This window comes from Pyrgilauda ruficollis, unplaced genomic scaffold (genome assembly GCF_017590135.1).
Source record: "Pyrgilauda ruficollis isolate IOZ18807 unplaced genomic scaffold, ASM1759013v1 scaffold165, whole genome shotgun sequence".
NCBI lineage: Eukaryota > Metazoa > Chordata > Aves > Passeriformes > Passeridae > Pyrgilauda > Pyrgilauda ruficollis.
The window spans coordinates 814416-831736 of NW_024515320.1; the positions used below are offsets into that span (position 1 = coordinate 814416).

At 58.9% G+C, this 17321-nt stretch overlaps 4 protein-coding genes and 1 long non-coding RNA gene across 14 annotated transcripts in view; 4 read left to right on the forward strand and 1 right to left on the reverse strand.

The window, feature by feature from the left end:
• Positions 1 to 3253, forward strand: part of PLEKHM2 (pleckstrin homology and RUN domain containing M2) — a 24674-nt gene extending 21421 nt beyond the window's left edge. For all 6 annotated transcript variants that reach the window (XM_041463377.1, XM_041463378.1, XM_041463380.1 and 3 more), the window contains 6 exons: positions 68 to 255; positions 558 to 623; positions 1089 to 1248; positions 1450 to 1629; positions 1713 to 1829; positions 2168 to 3253. In XM_041463377.1, coding sequence (XP_041319311.1) covers positions 68 to 255; positions 558 to 623; positions 1089 to 1248; positions 1450 to 1629; positions 1713 to 1829; positions 2168 to 2305 — 849 coding nt within the window. In that variant the 3' untranslated portion in view covers positions 2306 to 3253. The remainder of the gene's footprint in view (positions 1 to 67; positions 256 to 557; positions 624 to 1088; positions 1249 to 1449; positions 1630 to 1712; positions 1830 to 2167) is intronic.
• On the reverse strand, positions 3136 to 4484 carry LOC121351331. Its single transcript, XR_005954782.1, has 2 exons — positions 4394 to 4484; positions 3136 to 3535 (listed from the first exon to the last, which is right to left on the reverse strand). It is a non-coding gene; the product is annotated as an uncharacterized LOC121351331 (long non-coding RNA).
• Positions 4066 to 6967, forward strand: SLC25A34 (solute carrier family 25 member 34). Of its 3 annotated transcripts, XR_005954781.1 has the most exons (6): positions 4069 to 4744; positions 5294 to 5359; positions 5730 to 5882; positions 5973 to 6107; positions 6191 to 6411; positions 6895 to 6967. XR_005954781.1 is itself a non-coding variant. In XM_041463387.1 (5 exons), the coding sequence occupies exons 1-5, from the start codon at positions 4289 to 4291 to the stop codon at positions 6328 to 6330; spliced, it is 855 nt and encodes a 284-aa protein (XP_041319321.1). In that variant the 5' UTR covers positions 4066 to 4288; the 3' UTR covers positions 6331 to 6420. The 3 variants fall into 3 exon arrangements, 2 of the variants coding, with proteins under 2 accessions (XP_041319321.1, XP_041319320.1); XM_041463387.1 differs by lacking the exon at positions 6895 to 6967 and having other exon boundaries at positions 4066 to 4744; positions 6068 to 6107; positions 6191 to 6420; XM_041463386.1 differs by lacking the exon at positions 6895 to 6967 and having other exon boundaries at positions 6191 to 6420.
• TMEM82 (transmembrane protein 82) lies at positions 6503 to 9863 on the forward strand. Of its 2 annotated transcripts, XM_041463384.1 has the most exons (6): positions 6711 to 6824; positions 6895 to 6967; positions 7159 to 7333; positions 8060 to 8468; positions 9170 to 9357; positions 9457 to 9863. In XM_041463384.1, exons 1-6 carry the CDS (start codon positions 6746 to 6748, stop codon positions 9520 to 9522), a joined length of 990 nt encoding a protein of 329 aa, XP_041319318.1. In that variant the 5' UTR covers positions 6711 to 6745; the 3' UTR covers positions 9523 to 9863. The 2 variants fall into 2 exon arrangements, with proteins under 2 accessions (XP_041319317.1, XP_041319318.1); XM_041463383.1 differs by having other exon boundaries at positions 6503 to 6967.
• An 800-nt stretch (positions 9864 to 10663) lies between these two features.
• FBLIM1 (filamin binding LIM protein 1) lies at positions 10664 to 15329 on the forward strand. 2 transcript variants are annotated; one of them, XM_041463566.1, is made up of 9 exons: positions 10664 to 11781; positions 11887 to 12027; positions 12796 to 13013; positions 13389 to 13522; positions 13615 to 13726; positions 13815 to 13984; positions 14073 to 14251; positions 14348 to 14465; positions 14758 to 15329. In XM_041463566.1, exons 3-9 carry the CDS (start codon positions 12833 to 12835, stop codon positions 14869 to 14871), a joined length of 1008 nt encoding a protein of 335 aa, XP_041319500.1. In that variant the 5' UTR covers positions 10664 to 11781; positions 11887 to 12027; positions 12796 to 12832; the 3' UTR covers positions 14872 to 15329. The 2 variants fall into 2 exon arrangements, with proteins under 2 accessions (XP_041319500.1, XP_041319501.1); XM_041463567.1 differs by having other exon boundaries at positions 10664 to 12027; positions 13663 to 13726.
• The last annotated feature ends 1992 nt before the right edge of the window (positions 15330 to 17321 follow it).

Genomic DNA, 17321 nt, shown 5'->3' on the forward strand with positions numbered 1-17321 from the left:
TCACTACCATCACTGCAGGTGACAAAGGCTCACAAGAGACTCCCTTGACTTCTCCTGGTTCTTACAGGCCTGCAATGTGGTTGTGCGTTTCTATGGCCTCGTTCACTGGGAGGACCCCATGGATGAGGCGCTGGGACCCGCCAGCAGCAGCTCCTCTGCAGAACACGCCGTCACCAAGGACGGCATCCTGCACTACAAGGCAGGCACCTCCTACCTGGGCAAGGAGCAGTGGAAGCCCTGCTTCGTGGTGCTCAGGTGGGCACTGGGGCTGTGGGACAGGGCTGGGGTCAGAAGGGCTCTTGGGAGAAGGTGCTGGGAGCAGTTTGCTGTCCAAGAGCTGCCTGGGAGGTGGAGAGGACTCATCTTGCCACCTAAAGGGGCCAAGGCACCAGTTTGGTGGCTAAAGCCACAGTTTGTGGGTGCCCAGCAGCAGAAATGTGACCCCCCAGGGCTGCATGGGTGGAGGGCAGGGCAGGGGTGGCTGTGGGACCAAAGGCAGGGGATACCAGAGCTGGGCTGACTCCAGTTACCCCCTCTCTCTTCTTCCCAAACGGCAGCAATGGGATCTTGTACCAGTACCCAGATCACACGGATGTCACCCCTCTGCTCTCCATCAACATGGGGTGAGTGGCTGGTAGGACACAGCACCCAGACTCCATGGGGATCTGGGGAGCAGGAGCTACTTGGGATGTCCTGGAGGGGTTCCAGGCTGGATCATGGCCTGGTCCATGCTGCAGGAATCCTGGCTGCTCCTGCCTGGGGGGCAGGTGTCAGTTTGTTTTGGCTCCAGTGCATGCCACTGGAAACGGGCTCATTTCTTTCCTTGGAAGGGGCCTTGGCCTCTGAAGGGTGATGCATCCCTCCAAGAGCCCTGCTGGGAGACCCACTGTGATCAACTCCCGCTCTCCTGCAATGTGAAGAGTCTGGAGATGGTCCTGGGAGCAATCCCAGGGGATGTCATGGATGGGGAATGAGAGTTTGTTGGGAGCTGGGGTGAGGTGCTGCCCAGGGAGGGCAGTCAGAGGCTGTTCTCAGGCTCGTGCTGGCCCATCCATCCCACTCATCTCCATCCTCCCCCTCTCTCCCAGCGGCGAGCAGTGTGGGGGATGCCGGCGTTCCAACACCACCGACCGGCCCCACTCCTTCCAGGTGATCCTGACGGACCGGCCCTCCCTGGAGCTGAGTGCTGAGAACGAGGAGGACATGGCAGACTGGATGCAGTACTTCTGCCAGGCTGTCTCCAAAGGGGTGAGCTGGGGACAGGCCCTAAGCGTGGGTGCTTCGGCCCCCTCCTTTGCCCAGAGCCCCTTTGGTGCTGCCGAAGGGAGCAGGAATGTCTGGCAGGATGGAGCAGGCAGCTTTATCCTGAGCCAGGAGGGTTTCCCCACAGGGCACCCCATGGAGATGGGGCTCCATCATGCTAGGTTTTACCCCCCTTCCCCACTCCAGGTGATCCCCCAGGGTGTCGCCCCGACGCCGTGCGTTCCCTGCTGCCTGGTGCTGACGGACGAGAAAGCTTTCACGTGCCACGAGGACTGCCAGACCAGCTTCTTCCGCTCGCTGGGCACTGCGGAGCTGACCGACATCACCGCTGTCTCCACGGAGGCTGGCAAGGAGTACTGCATCCTGGTGAGGGCAGGGCTTTGGGACCTGCTGGCCCAGGGCTGGGCAAACTCCCAGTGCTGACACCTGGCCTCTCTCTCGGTGTTCAGGAGTTTGCTCAGGACAGCAAGGAGTTCCTGCCCCCCTGGGTCCTTTATTTTAGTTGCACTACGGAACTGGAGAGGTTCCTGTCAGCACTGAATGTCGCGTGGAGGAACATCTACCAGGTGAGCATGTGGGGCTGCCTCACACCCTCATTGAACGAGGGTGGGCAGAGGGATGAGTTTGTCCCTGTAGGGTGAACCCAGATTTCCCACAAAGGGCAGGAGAGCCAGAGAGCTCCTCTGGCTCCATATAATCACAGGATGTGGGATTTAGAGGCTGGCAAGACAAGCCATGAGCACCCAGTACTGGCAAGGGGAGTGGGAGGAATGTGGGTCAGCCCCGCTGTCACCATTTCCATGACACAGGTGGCTTGCCCATGTGGGTTTGAGGTGGTTTTACAGTGAGAGGGAGAAGTGACTGTTGTCTGTTCCCCTCCTGCCACCCCACACCCATGTTTCAGGTCGATCTCCAGCACAAGGCCATTCTGGATGCTGCTGTGAAGAAGAAATGTGAGGATGCCCAGAGCCTCATCAACAGCGCCTGGCAGCGCAGCGACAGCCTCTGCCGGGGACGGGCCGAGCGGGACCCCTGGTGCTAACCCTGCCCAGGGGAGGACAGCTCACAGGGGCCCATTTTTGGGGATCAGGGCCTGTATCTGGGCAGCTGGCACCCCAAACCCTCCTGCCATCGCTTGGTCCCCACCAGGGCCATGCCTGCAGCGTGGACCCCGCGCTCTCCACCAACCAGGAACATCCAGTGTGGTTTGGGGAGCAGCCAGACGCTTCACCACCTGCACCTTCCTCCTTGTCCAGCTGCCACGGGGCAAATAATTTGCCTTTTACAGAATAATGTCCCAGCAGTAGTGAGGGAGCGGGTGGGAGCAGGGTGGGCTGGGACAAGCATCGCCGTTCTGGTGGGGAGCAGGACTGAGGACTTGTTCATTTTCGAACAGGGTCGGGGCGAGGCGGGAACGCTCAATCCCTACCGTGCATGTTTTGTTGCTCATACAATCACCGCTGTGTTGGGAGGAGGAGTCGGCACCACCCCGCCTCCTCCTCCGGGAGAGCTCGCCCGGGGCCTCCGGACTCCATTGGACCACTCAGCCTGTGCAGGAGATTTGAGGCTAAGGAAGAAGGAACAAGGCCAAATATTTGGCTTAAACATGGTTTTAGGAGATCTCAGGAGCCGGTTTGTGGTTTTAATGCTGACCCTGTGCATTGAGGGAGAAGAGATGGAGTCCCATGTTCTTCAGGTGTCCTGAGGGACATTGTCATGTGGCTGCCACCAAACATGTCCCCATCTCCTCGGCTCACTGCATCTGAGGCCAACGAGGACCCATCGCCACTTGCGCTCCACAACGAGCACTTTGGGGCACAACCCCAGCTTTTAAATAATATTAATAACAATAATAATAACCTGGAGACCTTCTCATGTAATATAAGTTCACGGGGCCTTTTTCTGGGAGGAAACATATGTGACTGAATGTATATGTACATACATTTGCTTCCTTTCCCCCCTCCCCAAATAAACAGACCTTGGTAACTCAGCCTTGGCCCCACGCCAGATTCTGCCACTGGGGCTGCTGCTCCTCCTGCCTCCTGCAGTCACTTTGGAGCCTGTGGGACGGCTCTGGGCAGGGAGAAGGGGATGAAAAGAGGGGAGGACATGCACCTCGAGCTCCTCAACAGCGTTAACCCTGCAGTGGGACACGTTTGTGGCTTCGACTGGGAGTTACCCATCAGGACACAGATCTTCATGCTTTGTCCTTGCTTATCCCTGGATCCAGGCGATATTCCCAGTCCCCTGGATTCAGGAGATCTAGTCCAGTCTAGAAAAGAGAGAAACAGCCATGGGGCCAGCCCCCAGCATCATCCACTGTCCCCATAACCCTCCTTGACTTCTGACATCGAAGCGAAAGTGTTGGGGGATACTGGGACAGTCACTGGCAGGGGAGGAGTCTGGGATATGGGGGCTTCACACGTCCTGCCCCTCAGTTACCACCGCAGTGCCTCGGCCATGGGGGTCCCTGCGCAGCCCTAAAATTAGGAATCGACGGCGGGGGGCGGGACACCGACATCCCCACCCCCGGGAGCATTTTTCCGCGCGAAGCTCCAATTTCAAAGCACCGGGAGAGGCAGACGAGACCCTCTGCAAGACCTCCCCCCCCACCGCGGCCACAAGCGCAGCGAGCTTTCCAGTCCTCATCCTGCTCCCCATGCTGGCTGGGGCGGGGGGGGTGACTGCGTGCGCCCCACAAAATTCCTCTCCCTCCGTTTCTGTTCCAATGCTACCCGCCCTTTTTTTGCCTGCTTTTCCCTGTTTGCGCCGGGGCAGCACCATCACGTGAGACCGGGCCCGGCTGGACGCGGCTGCCGGGGGCGCGCCGGTGTCGGGGGGGGCCGGCCACGCACCCCCAGGCCCGACCTTTGCCCCACATCCCTTCCCCAAATTGGGGGCTGGAATTGGGGGGGGTTGGTTTGCAGGAGGCGGCGCTCGCTCGCTCTCGCTCCCCCCGGATTTTTTTTCCCTGCGGTTGTTCGGGGAGGTGGAGCCTGGGGCCACCCCCGCGGGCAGGTGCCGGATGGCGGCGGGGACCCTCGCCCCCCGCCCTCCCGACTCCCTGCAGGAATTCCAGTACCCCCCCCAAAACAGCCCCCCGGCCGGGGGGGTGCCCCCGGCCACCGACCTGGTGCTGGGGGCCACGGCCGGGTGCTTGGCCTGCTTCCTCACCAACCCGCTGGAGGTGGTGAAGACGCGGCTGCAGCTGCAGGGCGAGCTGCAGCCCCCGGGCACGTACCCCCGGCCCTACCGCGGGGTGCTGCGGGCGGCCGTGGCCGTGTGCCGGGCGGACGGGCTGCGGGGGCTGCAGAAGGGACTGGCGGCCGGGCTGCTCTACCAGGGGCTCATGAACGGCGTCCGCTTCTACTGCTATTCCCACGCCGAGGACGCCGGCTGGACCGGGTATCCCGGCGGGACCGTGGCCGCCGGGGCCGTGGCCGGGGCGGTGGGAGCCATCGTGGGCAGCCCCGCGTACCTGGTGAGTGCTGCTCCGCTCCAGAGGCCGTGGGGTGTGGAGGGGGCTGTTTTGGGTACCCCCGAAAAGGTTCGGCATCTTGGCTGCATCCTATAAACACTGGCTTGGCGCATTCTCTCTTCCCCTGCCCCCCCCCCCCCCCCCCAAAAAAAAAAAAAAAAAAAAAGTAGGGCTGCGCTGTGCATGCTCTCCCCCTGCTTTCTCCCCCAAATCCCCCTCAGGAAACCAGCAGAGAACTCCCCCAAAAGGAAATTAACCTAAAAGAAATTGCAGGGGTTCCCCCCCCCCTCCCATTTTAGAGGGTTTCCCCGGTTTTTGGGGTTGCAGAGCTTCAGCAGTGAGTGTTTGCAGGGTCCCTTTGCCCTGGGAGGGAGGGGTAAAAGGAACGGGATTCAAAATCTGGAGCTACCACTTGGCTACCCAGCTGTGTCCCCCATGTCTGTCAGAGGGGCTGAAACGTCCCCTCAAAATCTGCCAAGAAGATGGGGGGACAACAGCCAGTCCCAGCGGGGGCATTGGAGGGTTTTGTCACCTGGCATTGTCCCCCCCAAGGTCAAGACCCACCTACAAGCCCAGACAGTGTCGGCCATGGCCGTGGGCCACCAGCACAACCATGAGGTGAGTGGGGACAAGGTTGGGGTGGGGGGACACAGAGGGTTTGGTGACACCTTGTCCGTGCACGCTCCGGGCCCCAGCGGGGACCATGCTATTTTGGTCAGCAGGAATTTAAAGCTGTTGTTTGGCTGCTTGGCCCCGTAATGATGCTAAAAATAACAGTGCAAGAACAGAGGGGGTGTGACAGGCACGTGGGATTGCAATACCAAATCCAGAGAATCCAGACCCCCTGAGATCTCTCCAAAGCCAATAGTGGCTTTGTGTCACCAAGGACCAGCAGGGATGGGGTATTTTGCCAGGGTGGGAAATTTTGGCCAGGTGGGATGCATCATTCCCATTTTTCCCATTTTCCCCAATTTCCTCTCTTCCCCAGAGCATCTCCAGTGCTTTCAAGAGCATCTACCAGCAGCACGGGGTGGTGGGGCTGTGGCGGGGGGTGACGGGCGCCGTGCCCCGCGTGGCCGTGGGCTCGGCCGTGCAGCTCGCCACCTTCGCCTCCGCCAAGGACTGGGTCTGCGAGCGCCAGGTGAGCGGAACGTGTGCCGGAGCCGGCCGCCACCGGCCCCCCGTGCTCCCGTGCATTGTTGGGAAGAGCTGATGCTGGCGCTTCCCGCAGTGGTTCAGGAAGGGCAGCTGGGCGGCCGTGCTGGCGGGGGGCATGGTGAGTGGTGTGGCTGTGGCTGTGACAATGACACCTTTTGACGTGATCAGCACGCGCCTCTACAACCAGCCAGTGGACGCCGATGGCACGGTAAGGTCGTTCCAGATACAGCACAGGGGACACAGGGCTTTTCCCATCCGGCAGGGGTGCAGAGCTGGTTCCTCTCTCCCCAGGGCAAGCTCTACCGAGGTTTTTTGGATTGTATCCTGCAAATCTCCAGCAAAGAGGGGCTGCTGGGCTTGTACAAGGGCATCGGCGCCGTCTACCTCCGCCTCGGCCCCCACACCGTCCTCAGCCTCTTCTTTTGGGATAAGCTCAGGAACATGGTTCAGCACTAGCAGCCCCCAGGGCTGCAGGACAGACTCCTGCCACCACCACCGATGTTAATAAAGAGGTTTTTCTATTTTTTGTGTTGTCTTGGGGTCTTTGGGGCGGGGCAGGACCTGAAATGCTGCGATGCCTCAGGGTGGAGAGGAGAATGGCAATGCCGGCATGGGGGGAGGTTAAAGGTTCTGGTGGTCCCTGAGCCCCTCCATGTGCATCACATCCCTCTTCTCCTAATTTTCACCTCCAAGGGGCAGCTGGAGTTCATCTTGTCTGGCCGGGGCTCCAGCTGCCCTGGCTTGCCCCAATAATGATTTACTAGCCGGGGGGAGCCACTCCCCGCCTCCACCCCGCGGACCTTGGAGCCGGGGCCTGGCTACACTTGTGGCTCCTCTCTATCGAAAATGTTTTCCCTGGGGTCCTGGCTCCCAGCGTTGCCCGGGCTGGCGTGGGGCTGGGCACTGCTGGATGCGCTCCTGCAAGGTGAGATCCCTGAGGGTGGTGTGGGACAGCCCAGGGGACACCAGTGACCCACTGCTGCCTTTCCCCACAGGGCTGGTGGGTGCCTGCGCTGTCTCGGTGCTCTGCAGCCTCCTGAAGGTTTATCTCTACATCCAGTGTGCAAAGTAAGCGCCAGCCCTTTGTCCCCTCTGGGGGGAAAGGCTGTTTTTGGGGATTTTGGGATCTGCTGTTGGGCCGTGGCTCTTGGCACCAAGGTGTGCAGGGCAGGGGCTGCAGCCTCTGCTGTACAGCACGGAGGGGGATGTCACTAAGGCTTGTCACCCCATTTTGGGTGACATCCCCCTGCTGTCCCCAGTAACCCCGAGAGGCAGGCAGAGAAGGAGGCGATCGCGGCGCGGCGGCCGCTGCTGGAGCCGCTGCATGTGCTGGTGCTGACCGCAGTCCTGGCCCTGGTGGGCTCCCGCGTGGCCGCGCTGGTGGTGCTGGAGTTCTCCCTGCGTGCTGTCTCCACCATCCTCTCCCTTGGCAAGGTGAGACAGCATGGGGGAAACTGAGGCACTGTGGGGAATGGTGTGAATAGAGCTGGGAAACTGGGGGCTTGCTCAGCACCCAATGGAGGGGCTGTGGGTGGAGGGGGCCATGGGTCCCTCTGCACCTCAGCCAGGTGTCCCCAGGTGGGCAAGAGTCTAAGTGGGCACAGGCCCAGGGCAGTGCCTGTCCCCTGTGCTGGCACTGCTGGGACACCTCCAATTCTGGGACAGTTCTGGGACCTCTGTGGCAAGGACACTGAGGGGATGGAGTGTGTCCAGAGATGGAAAAAGAGCTGGGGAAGGGGCTGGAGCACCAAGAGGGGCTGAGGGAGCTGGAAATGGGCTCAGGCTGGAGAAAAGGAGGCTCAGGAGGGACCTTGTGGCTCTGCACAGCTCCTGACAGGAGGAGACAGCCAGGGGGTTCAGGCTCTGCTCCCAGGGAACAGGGACAGGAGGAGAGGGAACAGCCTCAGACTGGGCCAGGAAAGGTTTAGATTGAATATTGGGAAAAATCCTTTGTGGGAAGGGTGCTGAAGCACAGACTACCAAGGGCAGTGCTGGAGTCATGGTCCCAGGAAGGATTCAACAAGTGTTTGGATGAGGCACTTGGGGACATGATTAGAGGTGAACTCAGCAGTGCTGGGGGAACAGTTGGGCTCGTTATCTTGGAGGTCTTTTCCAGCCTCACCGATTCCATGATTCCATGGCCCCCCCGCTGCATTGCAGGGCGCGCACAGCAGCCAGCTCTACCTGCTGTGCCAGTACTCGCTGGGCTGCGGGGTGTCCTGCGGCCTCACCTTCCTGCTGGAGGGGGCTCCGCACCGCAGCTGCAACCTGGCTCTGGCGGCGGGGCTGGCGGGGCTGCTGGCGCTGCACGCCCGGCGCCTGGCCCGGCACGTCCGCGCCCTGTACGAGCTGCACAGCCGGCAGCGCTACTGCGGCGTCTGCATGCTGCTGCTGGCCGCGGGGCACGGCATCCCGCGCCTGCTGCGCAACGCCCTGGCCCTCACCTTCGCCGTGGCCGACCTGGCCGCCGTGCAGCTCATCAACCGCGACTTCCTCTCCACGGGCGAGGCCGTGCGCTTCTGGACCCCGCTGAGCATCTGCTACACCCTGCTGGTTGTCTACATGCAGGGTACGGGGGGCTCTGACGGGGCGTTGGGGGTGCAACGGGGCGTGTGTGGGGCACTGGGGGCCACCTGGGGCTGTGTAGGGGCAGATGGGAGGGGTCCTGGGGGTGTATGCAGAGTATATGGAATGTGCAGGGGGTCCTGAGGCTGTATAGGTGGTATATATAGTACAGGCTGGGGGTGTACAGGGGTATGTGAGGTGTCCTGGGGGTCTGTAAGGGGCTATATGGTACATTCTGTGGGTGTATAGGGGTTTATGGGGCATCCTGCGGGTCTGTAAGTGGGTATATGGTACATTCTGGGGGTGTATAAGGGTATATGGGATGACCTGGGGGTCTGTAGGCAGTATATGGTACATTCTGGGGGTGTACAGGGGTATGTGGGGCATCCTGGGGGTCTGTAAGGGGGTATATGGTACATTCTGGGGGTGTATAGGGGTATGTGGGGCATCCTGGGGGTCTGTAGGGGGTGTGTGTATATATCCCGGGTGTACACAGAGGGTACTGGGGTGTACAGAGAGTACATGGGACGTCCTGGGGGTACCTGGGGCACCCTGGGACTGTAGAGGGGGTACATGGGATGTACTGGGGGTGTATAGGGGCTATATGGGCTATGTGTGAAGCCACCCCATGCTTGGTGTCCCCATTGTGGGGCTGCGGAGGTCCCGGTGTCCCCGCGGTGGCTCCCCAATGCCGTGCCCTCGCAGAGGGGTCCCGGCAGAGCACGGGCAGGGGGCCGGCGTTCCGGACCATCGTGGTGCGGATGGGCGGCCTCTTCATCCTCCTCCTCACCGTGGGCCGATGGACCGACATCCTGCACGTCTTCGTGTCGCTGCTGGGAGAGCTCTGGTGCCTGCTCCGCTCCGGGGTGCTGCTGGAGTCCTGCTGCAGGCAGGTGAGAGCGGGACACCCCGTGCCACGCGGGGTGAGGGCGGGCAGCAGCCCCGGGGCCGCGGTGACGGGCCTTTGGGCTCCTCTCTTCCGTCCCGCACAGGATTCTGCCCAGCAGCCTGGCGTGGACAGTCTGTCGGGATCCGGATCGGGGGAGACGTCCCGATGAGCCTCAGGGTGGAACCGGACAGCAGAAACTCCGGGTGGCTTCGCTGGGCACACCAGAGTCCCCCAGCACACATCCCCCATGGGGACCAAGGAAAAAGGCTCCTGGAAGGCAGCCAACCCCATCCTATGGGATGGAGGAGGTCGGGGGAGGGCTTGTGTTGCCTCTGGTTTTTGGGGGAACCTCGTGAGGTTGCAGCACTGCTGGGGTTTGTTCTCTGGTCCCAGTGGGACTGCAGAATGCTGATGGATGTCCCATCGTTGCTGGCAGCTGGGCCACACTGTCAGGGGCCTCCAGGGGGTTAGAAATCTCAGAAAATAAAGGCTTTTTATCAGCAAAATCTATGGGCAGAGCAAGCTGGGGTCCCATTGTGCTGAAAAGGGATATTGGCGGTGCAGCTTTTTGAGGGAAGTGGGTAGAATTCCTCCTTGGGAAGGGAAACTGAGGCACAGAGTGGGGTGACCCTCTGGCTGGGAGGTGCCTCAGTTTCACCCTGCCTGCAGCCCGCTGTGCTGTGGCAGGGGACAACAGGCCCTGTGAAGGTGGGGTGCAGTGTGGGGAGGGGGGGTTCTGGCTGCCTGGGCTTGGTCTCCCAGTGCAGGGGTAGGGGGGAGCAGGAGGGGGTCTGGGGGTGTTTGGAGCACCGGGGGCTCTATAGGGATTTACGGGGCTCTAGGGGGGCACATGGGTGTCCTGGGGGGACAGAGAAGAAATATGGGGCATTTTGGGGATGGAGCAGTATGGGGGTGACTGGGGCTGTATTGGAGCATAGGGGTTATCCTGGGGGTATATGGAGCTATTACAGCTGTATTGGGGTACACAGGCACCCCGGAGTGTATGGGGGGCTCACGGGGCACCCCTTGGGGTTGAGTGCCCTGAGGGTCTGTGGGGGTCCATGGGAAAACCTGTGAGGGGGCGATCCCAGAGCATATAGGTCACCCACGGGGCCATGGGTCACCCTGGGGTAGACGGGGCACCCATGGAGCACTTTGGGGAGCGTGGGGCAGTCGGGGCGTTAATGGGGCACCCTAAGGACACGTGCCCCCCTCTTCCTCCGCCCGGGGCTGTGGGGCAGGCAGGGGGGAGGAGGAAGAGAGGTGGAAGAGGAGGAGGAGGAGGGAGGAAGGGGCGGTGATGCCGGGCGGCTCTGCCTTCCCGCTGCCCCCGCCGCGCCCGCGGAGCGCACGGAGGGACCCGCACCGGCTCCCCAGGTAGGGGACAGGGACGGGGACAGGGTCACCCCCCGTGAGGCTGCAGGGCCACCTCCGGGCAGGCGACACCTCTCCTACCCGGCAGAGAACCTCGCCCGCAAGGTACGATCGCCCCAGGTAGGGAACACGGGCCACCCTCAGGTAGGGACCACCCCAGGTGTGGGATTGGGACATCCCCCCAGGAGGGGACAGGGGACACCCCAATATGGGACACGGGACCCCTCACGTGATGGGATAAGGACCGCAGTCATCCCGGGATGAGACAAGGGGACCAAGAGCCACCCCCCAGGAGGGGACCGGGGACTCTCCCTGGGAGGGAATGGGGGTTCCCAGGCAGGGGGATACGGTGGGGCCACTGCTTCACAGGGGACGGGGCACTGCCAGCTAGGGGACAGGGAGGTGTGGGGCTGCACGGTGAGATACAGGGGATGCCGGGGGCTGCAAGGCCTCACCCCAGGTGAGGGACAAGAGGACAGTGGGACCACTCGGGGTGGGGGAAGATGGAACACCAAGCCTTGTGTACCCCCATCTCATCCCTTTTTCCTTGGGAGTCCTCGGAGCACCCCTCTGAGAGGTCCCTGGGGCAGGGGACAGAGTTGAGGCGCAGCTCTAGAGGGCTGTGTACCATCCCAGTTTTGGGAGTTGTGGGGATACCCCAAAAGCGGCCCTATCCTCCCAATCCCACCTGAGCTTCCATCCCAGGAGATTTCAGGGAAACCAGGGGGGTTCCTTTCCAGTGTGGCTTCGGCCACCCCAAACCAGGATGGAGCTGCATGGGGAGGGGATACCCCCATTAAAGCACCCCTCGAGCCTCGGCCACCCGATGGCCCCGGGCCAGGGGGATCTCGGGGGTGCCGCCACAGGGCCGCCGGGATCCCGGCAGCCCCGGCACAAAGAGGAATGCGATGAGCACATGGTTCCCATTAACCCCGGGGATTTTTTTTTTCTTTTTTAGGTTGCTTTTTTCTTTTTTCTTTTTTTAATGATCTTTTCTTTTTCCCCCAGTTTTCGCAGCTCTGCTAGGGAGGAGGAAAAGCGGGGGCTCCGGCGGGTGAGGAGCTGGGCGAAGGCCGGTAGCCGGCGGGGAGGGAGGGAAAGAGGGAGCGAAGTGCTCCGGGTTCTTTTTCCTCTTTAATCCCTTCCCTGCTTGAGTCAGAGGCTGAAGTCATCGGCAGGAATATCTCGAAGCTTTTCGCCCACCTCGGGGAGTCTGTCTGCCCCTCAAAAAATGTGCTGACCCCCATGAGTGGAATTTTGGGGGAGCAGAGCCGCATGAGACCGGGAACTCATCACACAGGTATTTTTCAAGCTGCTGATTTACCTCAGGGGTGAATTCTGCTTCACCAACACAGCACCCTGACTAAAGCCGCAGAGTTCATCCCCGCCCCCCTCCCAATTTATTCCATTTGGGAAGGGGAAGCTTCGCCCCAGCTGCTTTTCCCCTTGGGAAGCTGGATAAACAGCCCTTTTCCTTCCTGAGCAGGGTTTCTAGGGGTCGGCATCCTGCCTGTGCTGCTGGGTGCTGCTCAGGGGATGTGTCAGTGTCAGGGATGTGGTGATTCACAGCACCGCACCTCAGTTTTCCCACCTGGAAAAATAAAAGGGGGGATGTGCAGAGCTGGAAGTGATTAGCAGGGAATTGGGGGTAAGGAGGGAGGGAGTGGGGATATAGAAAGATTTCAAAAAAGGGGTTGCAAAAGCAAAATCCTATAGCAGCCCTGTTTTTTCAAAGGAAAGGTAGGTACTTCCTGCTGCCCACGGGGAGTTTAATCCCAGGTGGGTGGGAGCAATAAGAGGAAATACAGGGGATGCAAATGCTTATGAAAAGGTGGGATTTGGCCACAGAGGTGTGCAAATGGGAGCTATCAGCTGCTGCCTCGCCAGGACTCTGTACCCTGTGTCCTCCCAGGCACGAGACCATTTATTGCTGTGACGTGGGATGGGACGCTCGTTCCTTCTCCCTTTCCGGGAGGAGGGAGGCGGGTTGATGCCGAAGGGCAGCACAGCTGAAGGAGCTGCCAGTGTACCTGAGAGTTTTACTCTCTTTCTTTCTTATTTTCCCTAGAATCAACCCCTGATCTGGCCCTTCCACGGCTTCAGCGATGTTGCCAGGGAAAGCAGAGAAAAGAATTGCTTCATCCATCTTCATCACCCTCGTGCCACCACGGAGGGATGTGGCCACCAAGGAGAAAACCCAACGGGAGCCGCAGCCAGGTGGTGCCGAGGTCCCTGGCACCCATCAGCCCCAGATCCTGCTGTCACCCCCCACGTTGCCCAACGGAGGTGAGGGGTGTCCATGGGGGCTGGAGCAGTGTGGAAGGATGGTGATGGGGCTGAGGAGGCTGTGGAGACGCTTTGCTAAAGGATGCATGTGAGGAAGGGGATGTGGAGGTATTTTTTAGGGGGCTATTCCCCCAATCCCTGCACACATCCTGGCATGGATCCGGCTTCTGGGGACGGGCTGTGTTTGCTCTCCATTGCTGGGTGCTTATCGGTGCTGTTTGTCCCCTCTTGCTTCAATGGCGTTTGCTTTTGGGGCAGGTCAGCGAGCGCTGCTGCAAAGCTGTTGGGGCGTTATTGTGACAGGGCGTTATTGTGATGGGATGTTACTGGACAATATTGATCCCCTGAACCCCCCACATCTGTCTGTTGCTGCAGAAACCCACCTGGTGGCCCCTGTACCTGCATCCCCACCAGTCCTGCCCCTCTCTGAAGTGCCCCAGCCCTTGTCCGTGGAGCCGCTGGGTCTGGCACTGCAGCAACTGGACCTTGCAGCACCTTCCACCCTCCAGGTGAGGATAACAGAGTGCAGTCCCCCCCAGTGCCTCAGTTTCCCCACCTGCAGGGTATAACTAACATGGCTTTGCCCTTCCCCACTTGCCAGGCCCCTTCCACCTTCCCTGCTGAATTGAAGCCACCCACATTTTCCCAGGAGCAAGCAGGCAAGCGGCAGTGGCAGGATGTGAATGGTGACCCGGGGAGGGACAGCTCCAGAGGTAAGGGAGACCCAGCTGTGCATGGGCTCATCCCCACTTAGGGAAACTGAGGCACACAGCTCCCAGCCACTCTCCCTGCTTCTTGCAGACATCTGTGCCTTCTGCCACAAAGCGCTGGGGCCCCGGGAGCCGACGGTGGAGGCAATGCGGAAGCAGTACCACCCTGACTGCTTCACCTGCCGCACATGCCACCGACTCCTGGCTGGGCAGCGCTACTTCCAGAGAGATGGGTGCCCCACGTGTGACACCTGCTTCCAGGTACCCGTCCTCCTTTGGGGAAAACCAGCACCCTCAGAATGTTGGGGCGCGGGCTGGTGTCTCATGGCGCGTGTTCCCTAAATTCCAGGCCACGCTGGAGAAATGTGCCAAGTGCCAGGGGCTGATCACAGAGCACATTGTCCATGCTCTGGGCAAGGGCTACCACCCCAGCTGCTTCTCCTGCGCTGCCTGTGGCCGGGCCATCGGCACGGAGAGCTTCGCCGTGGACGAGCAGGGTGACGTGTACTGCGTGCCCGACTACTACAGGTTGGCCATGGGGAAGGGTGTCCCACGCTGGGAGCTGGGTTTGGCTCGTCCCCGTCACCCCGTGGGGCTCACACTGCCCCCGTTGGCTTCCATCAGGAAATATGCTGCGGTGTGCAGCGCCTGCGAGCGCCCCATTGTCCCCTGTGAGGACGAGGACACCTACAAGATCGAGTGCCTGGGACGCAGCTTCCACGAGAGCTGCTACCGCTGCGAGGTATGGCCCCAGGGGCTGGGTGGCACTGAGCCTTGGCTGAACATGGACACAGGGATGGCAGCACCCACAGCTGGTTTTTAGACCCCAGTTTACCTTACAAATAATGGGGATGGGGAAAATAAATAAATTGGGTGGTGGTGAGACAATGATGTGTTTGGAGAACTTCAGCTTTGCATGCTTTTGATGTAGTTTGTCACTTTTTTGGAGTGCTGGTGGGTTTTGCAGGGAAAATAGTATGTGACACATACAGGGACCCCTAAAAGGTGGCTTCCTTTTCCCCTCTTGCCCCCAGAGCTGCAGGATGCCCCTGTCGCCGGAGCTGACAGAGAACGGGTGCTACCCCCTGGACAACCACCTCCTCTGCAAGTCCTGCCACATCCACTGGCGCAACGAGTCATCCTGCTGAGACCCTGCAACTCATCACCCCCTTCCAGTGCCAGGCAACAAAAAGGGGGTGCCCACAGTGGGATGAGCCCCATGGCTGACCCTGGGTGCCTGCTGCACCCCCAAATTACTGCAGAACTGGGTTTTCATCACCAAAATGTCCCCAGGACCCTGACCCAGTGGGCTGGCGGGATGAAAAATCGTGGATATGTCCCAGCACAGCTCTGCACTCATAACGAATATAAAATGCCCTGACAGAGCAGTAATGAGGAGTGGAGGTTTTATTCCTTATTTCTTTTTTTTAACTCCTTTTTCCAAAGGCCAGTTTGGTTTTCTTGGGTGGTGTTTCTTTCTTCTCGAGCTTCCTTGGGGTTTCACTGAAATGTTTCTCTCTGTGGAGAGCGGGCACTGATTTAGTTAATCACAGTTAAATAAAACCCCGAGTTTAAAAACTCTCATTCCTTTCATCCACCCTGCATTCCAAACCTATCAAATCCAACTTTAAAAATAAGGAAAAAAAGCCGATTTTGGATTTTCTAGTCGTGCGAGAATTGGTCCATAAAAGTTGATTTTAGAGTGTAGCGATGTTGCAGATGCTGCTGTCACCCGAGAGGGAGCCGAGTGTTAATTTTTGGGGTGTATATGGGATCTGGCGATGTTTCATGGAGTTGATAAAAGGGGTTTTGGTGTGGTTTGGGATTTTTTTTGCTGACTATCTATCCCGGAGCCGGCAGAGGGCAGCCGGAGCACAGATTCCTCCATCAGGCAGCAGAGCTCCAACTAAAAGCATCCCGCAGGGCCGGGACACTGGGAAAGACGGACAGCCCGCTTTCTGCGTATTATCCGAGATTATAGCGCTCTGCCAGTGGAAGCTTTTTGATCTCCTCTCAGTCCAGGCCTCAAAACAGCAGAAATGAGACCATTTCTCTGTGTGTCCAACATCTGCGCAGCCGATGTTGCCAGTGCTTAGTGGTTTTTTTTGTGAGGGCGTTGCAAACCAGGCGGAGAAACTTTTTAACTTTCTTTTTAACCGAAAGTGTTTAAAAAACCACAAATCAAGAGCAGAAAATAGCAAGAGCATGTGAGATGATGTTTAATGCTTTCCTGATGGAAAATGGGAGCTGTAAACAAAGAAAACAACCACCAGGCTAGCAGCTCCCAGATCACATACAACATCTCCAGCATGTGCTTTGTTTATGAGTGAAGGGGTTAATGATGGTTAATTAATCACATCAATAACTATTTCCTGGTGACTCTTCCCTGTCTACAAACCTGATTACTCAGTGTTTGTTAATGAGCATCTCTGGGCCATCAATCAGGTCACAACTTGCTTTAAAGGTATTTATAAATAAGTTGTGGTCTGTCCCAGTCACGTAAGTTGGTGGCTTTGGGTCCAGTTGGGTGGGAACTCCTTGTTCCATGCCAAGGAATTCCTGTGCTCCAAGTCAGCTCTCACTTTCCAAAGCTTCTTGCACTGTGAGGAAAATCTGGCATCAAAATAATGCTAAAAAAGTAAAAGGATGTGGCAGTGGCCAAAGGGAGCAGAAAAAAGAAGGCCCAGAGGGCAAAGGGCTGCTTGCATTTTGTAATATGGATATTTTTCCACTCAAGGTTTTTGGGGAGGGTGGAAGTGCAATGCTGAGTGTTTTGGATGTGTTATTGCAAGTTGCACTACCCTTCCACAGAGGAATGGTGGGAAGGAGTTGGGTATTTCCCTCTTGGAGCCTTCCAGGATGGGCTGTTGGCACTGGGACTGCAGAATTTTTGGCTGCAGACAGGCAGGGAAATGCTTTTATTTACAGGCAGCCTTGGAGAAGGTCCTGGAAAGCAAGGAGAAAGGAAAGGCACCACTGGAGAGTTTGGCAGCATGGTGAAGGGATGTGGTGTGGTCAGATTTGATGTGGTATTTCAGGAGTGGAGGGTGACAAGGAACAGGGATACATGGACATAGGTAAGAGGACAAAAAGGCTGATTTAAAGCATTTTCGTCCTGAATAAAGGGAGGAGCACTATGAGCTGAGGCATGGGGAGCATTGCTTTGCCTGAAAAGCACAGCCCCGTGTTTTCCCTTGGGAGGAGCTCGAGGAATTCTGAGCCTCATGCAGGAGATCCTGCAGGAGCTGGATCCTGTCCTGCTGCCGAGCAAACCCAGATCATCTGCAGTGGCTCGGCCTGTCCTTGGGCTCCTCACCCCGTCACGAGCACTTCTGCAAGCACCCAGGTCCGCAGAAATAAACCAATCACACATCCTGCCTCGAACAATAACATTTTAGGGGGCTGGGCCCACCTTGGACCACCCAGGTGTAAACCCCACTCCAAGTCCCTCCTCTTGTCCCTGTGGCAGTGGCAAAGGGCAGAGAGGATGGCAGTGCTCCGGATGGCTCCAGCCCTTCCCTTGGCTGCTGCAATCAGCTCTTGCAATCCCTCTTGGCAGGCTGAGGAGAGCGGGAAGGACCTGGCTGCCTTCCAAGGA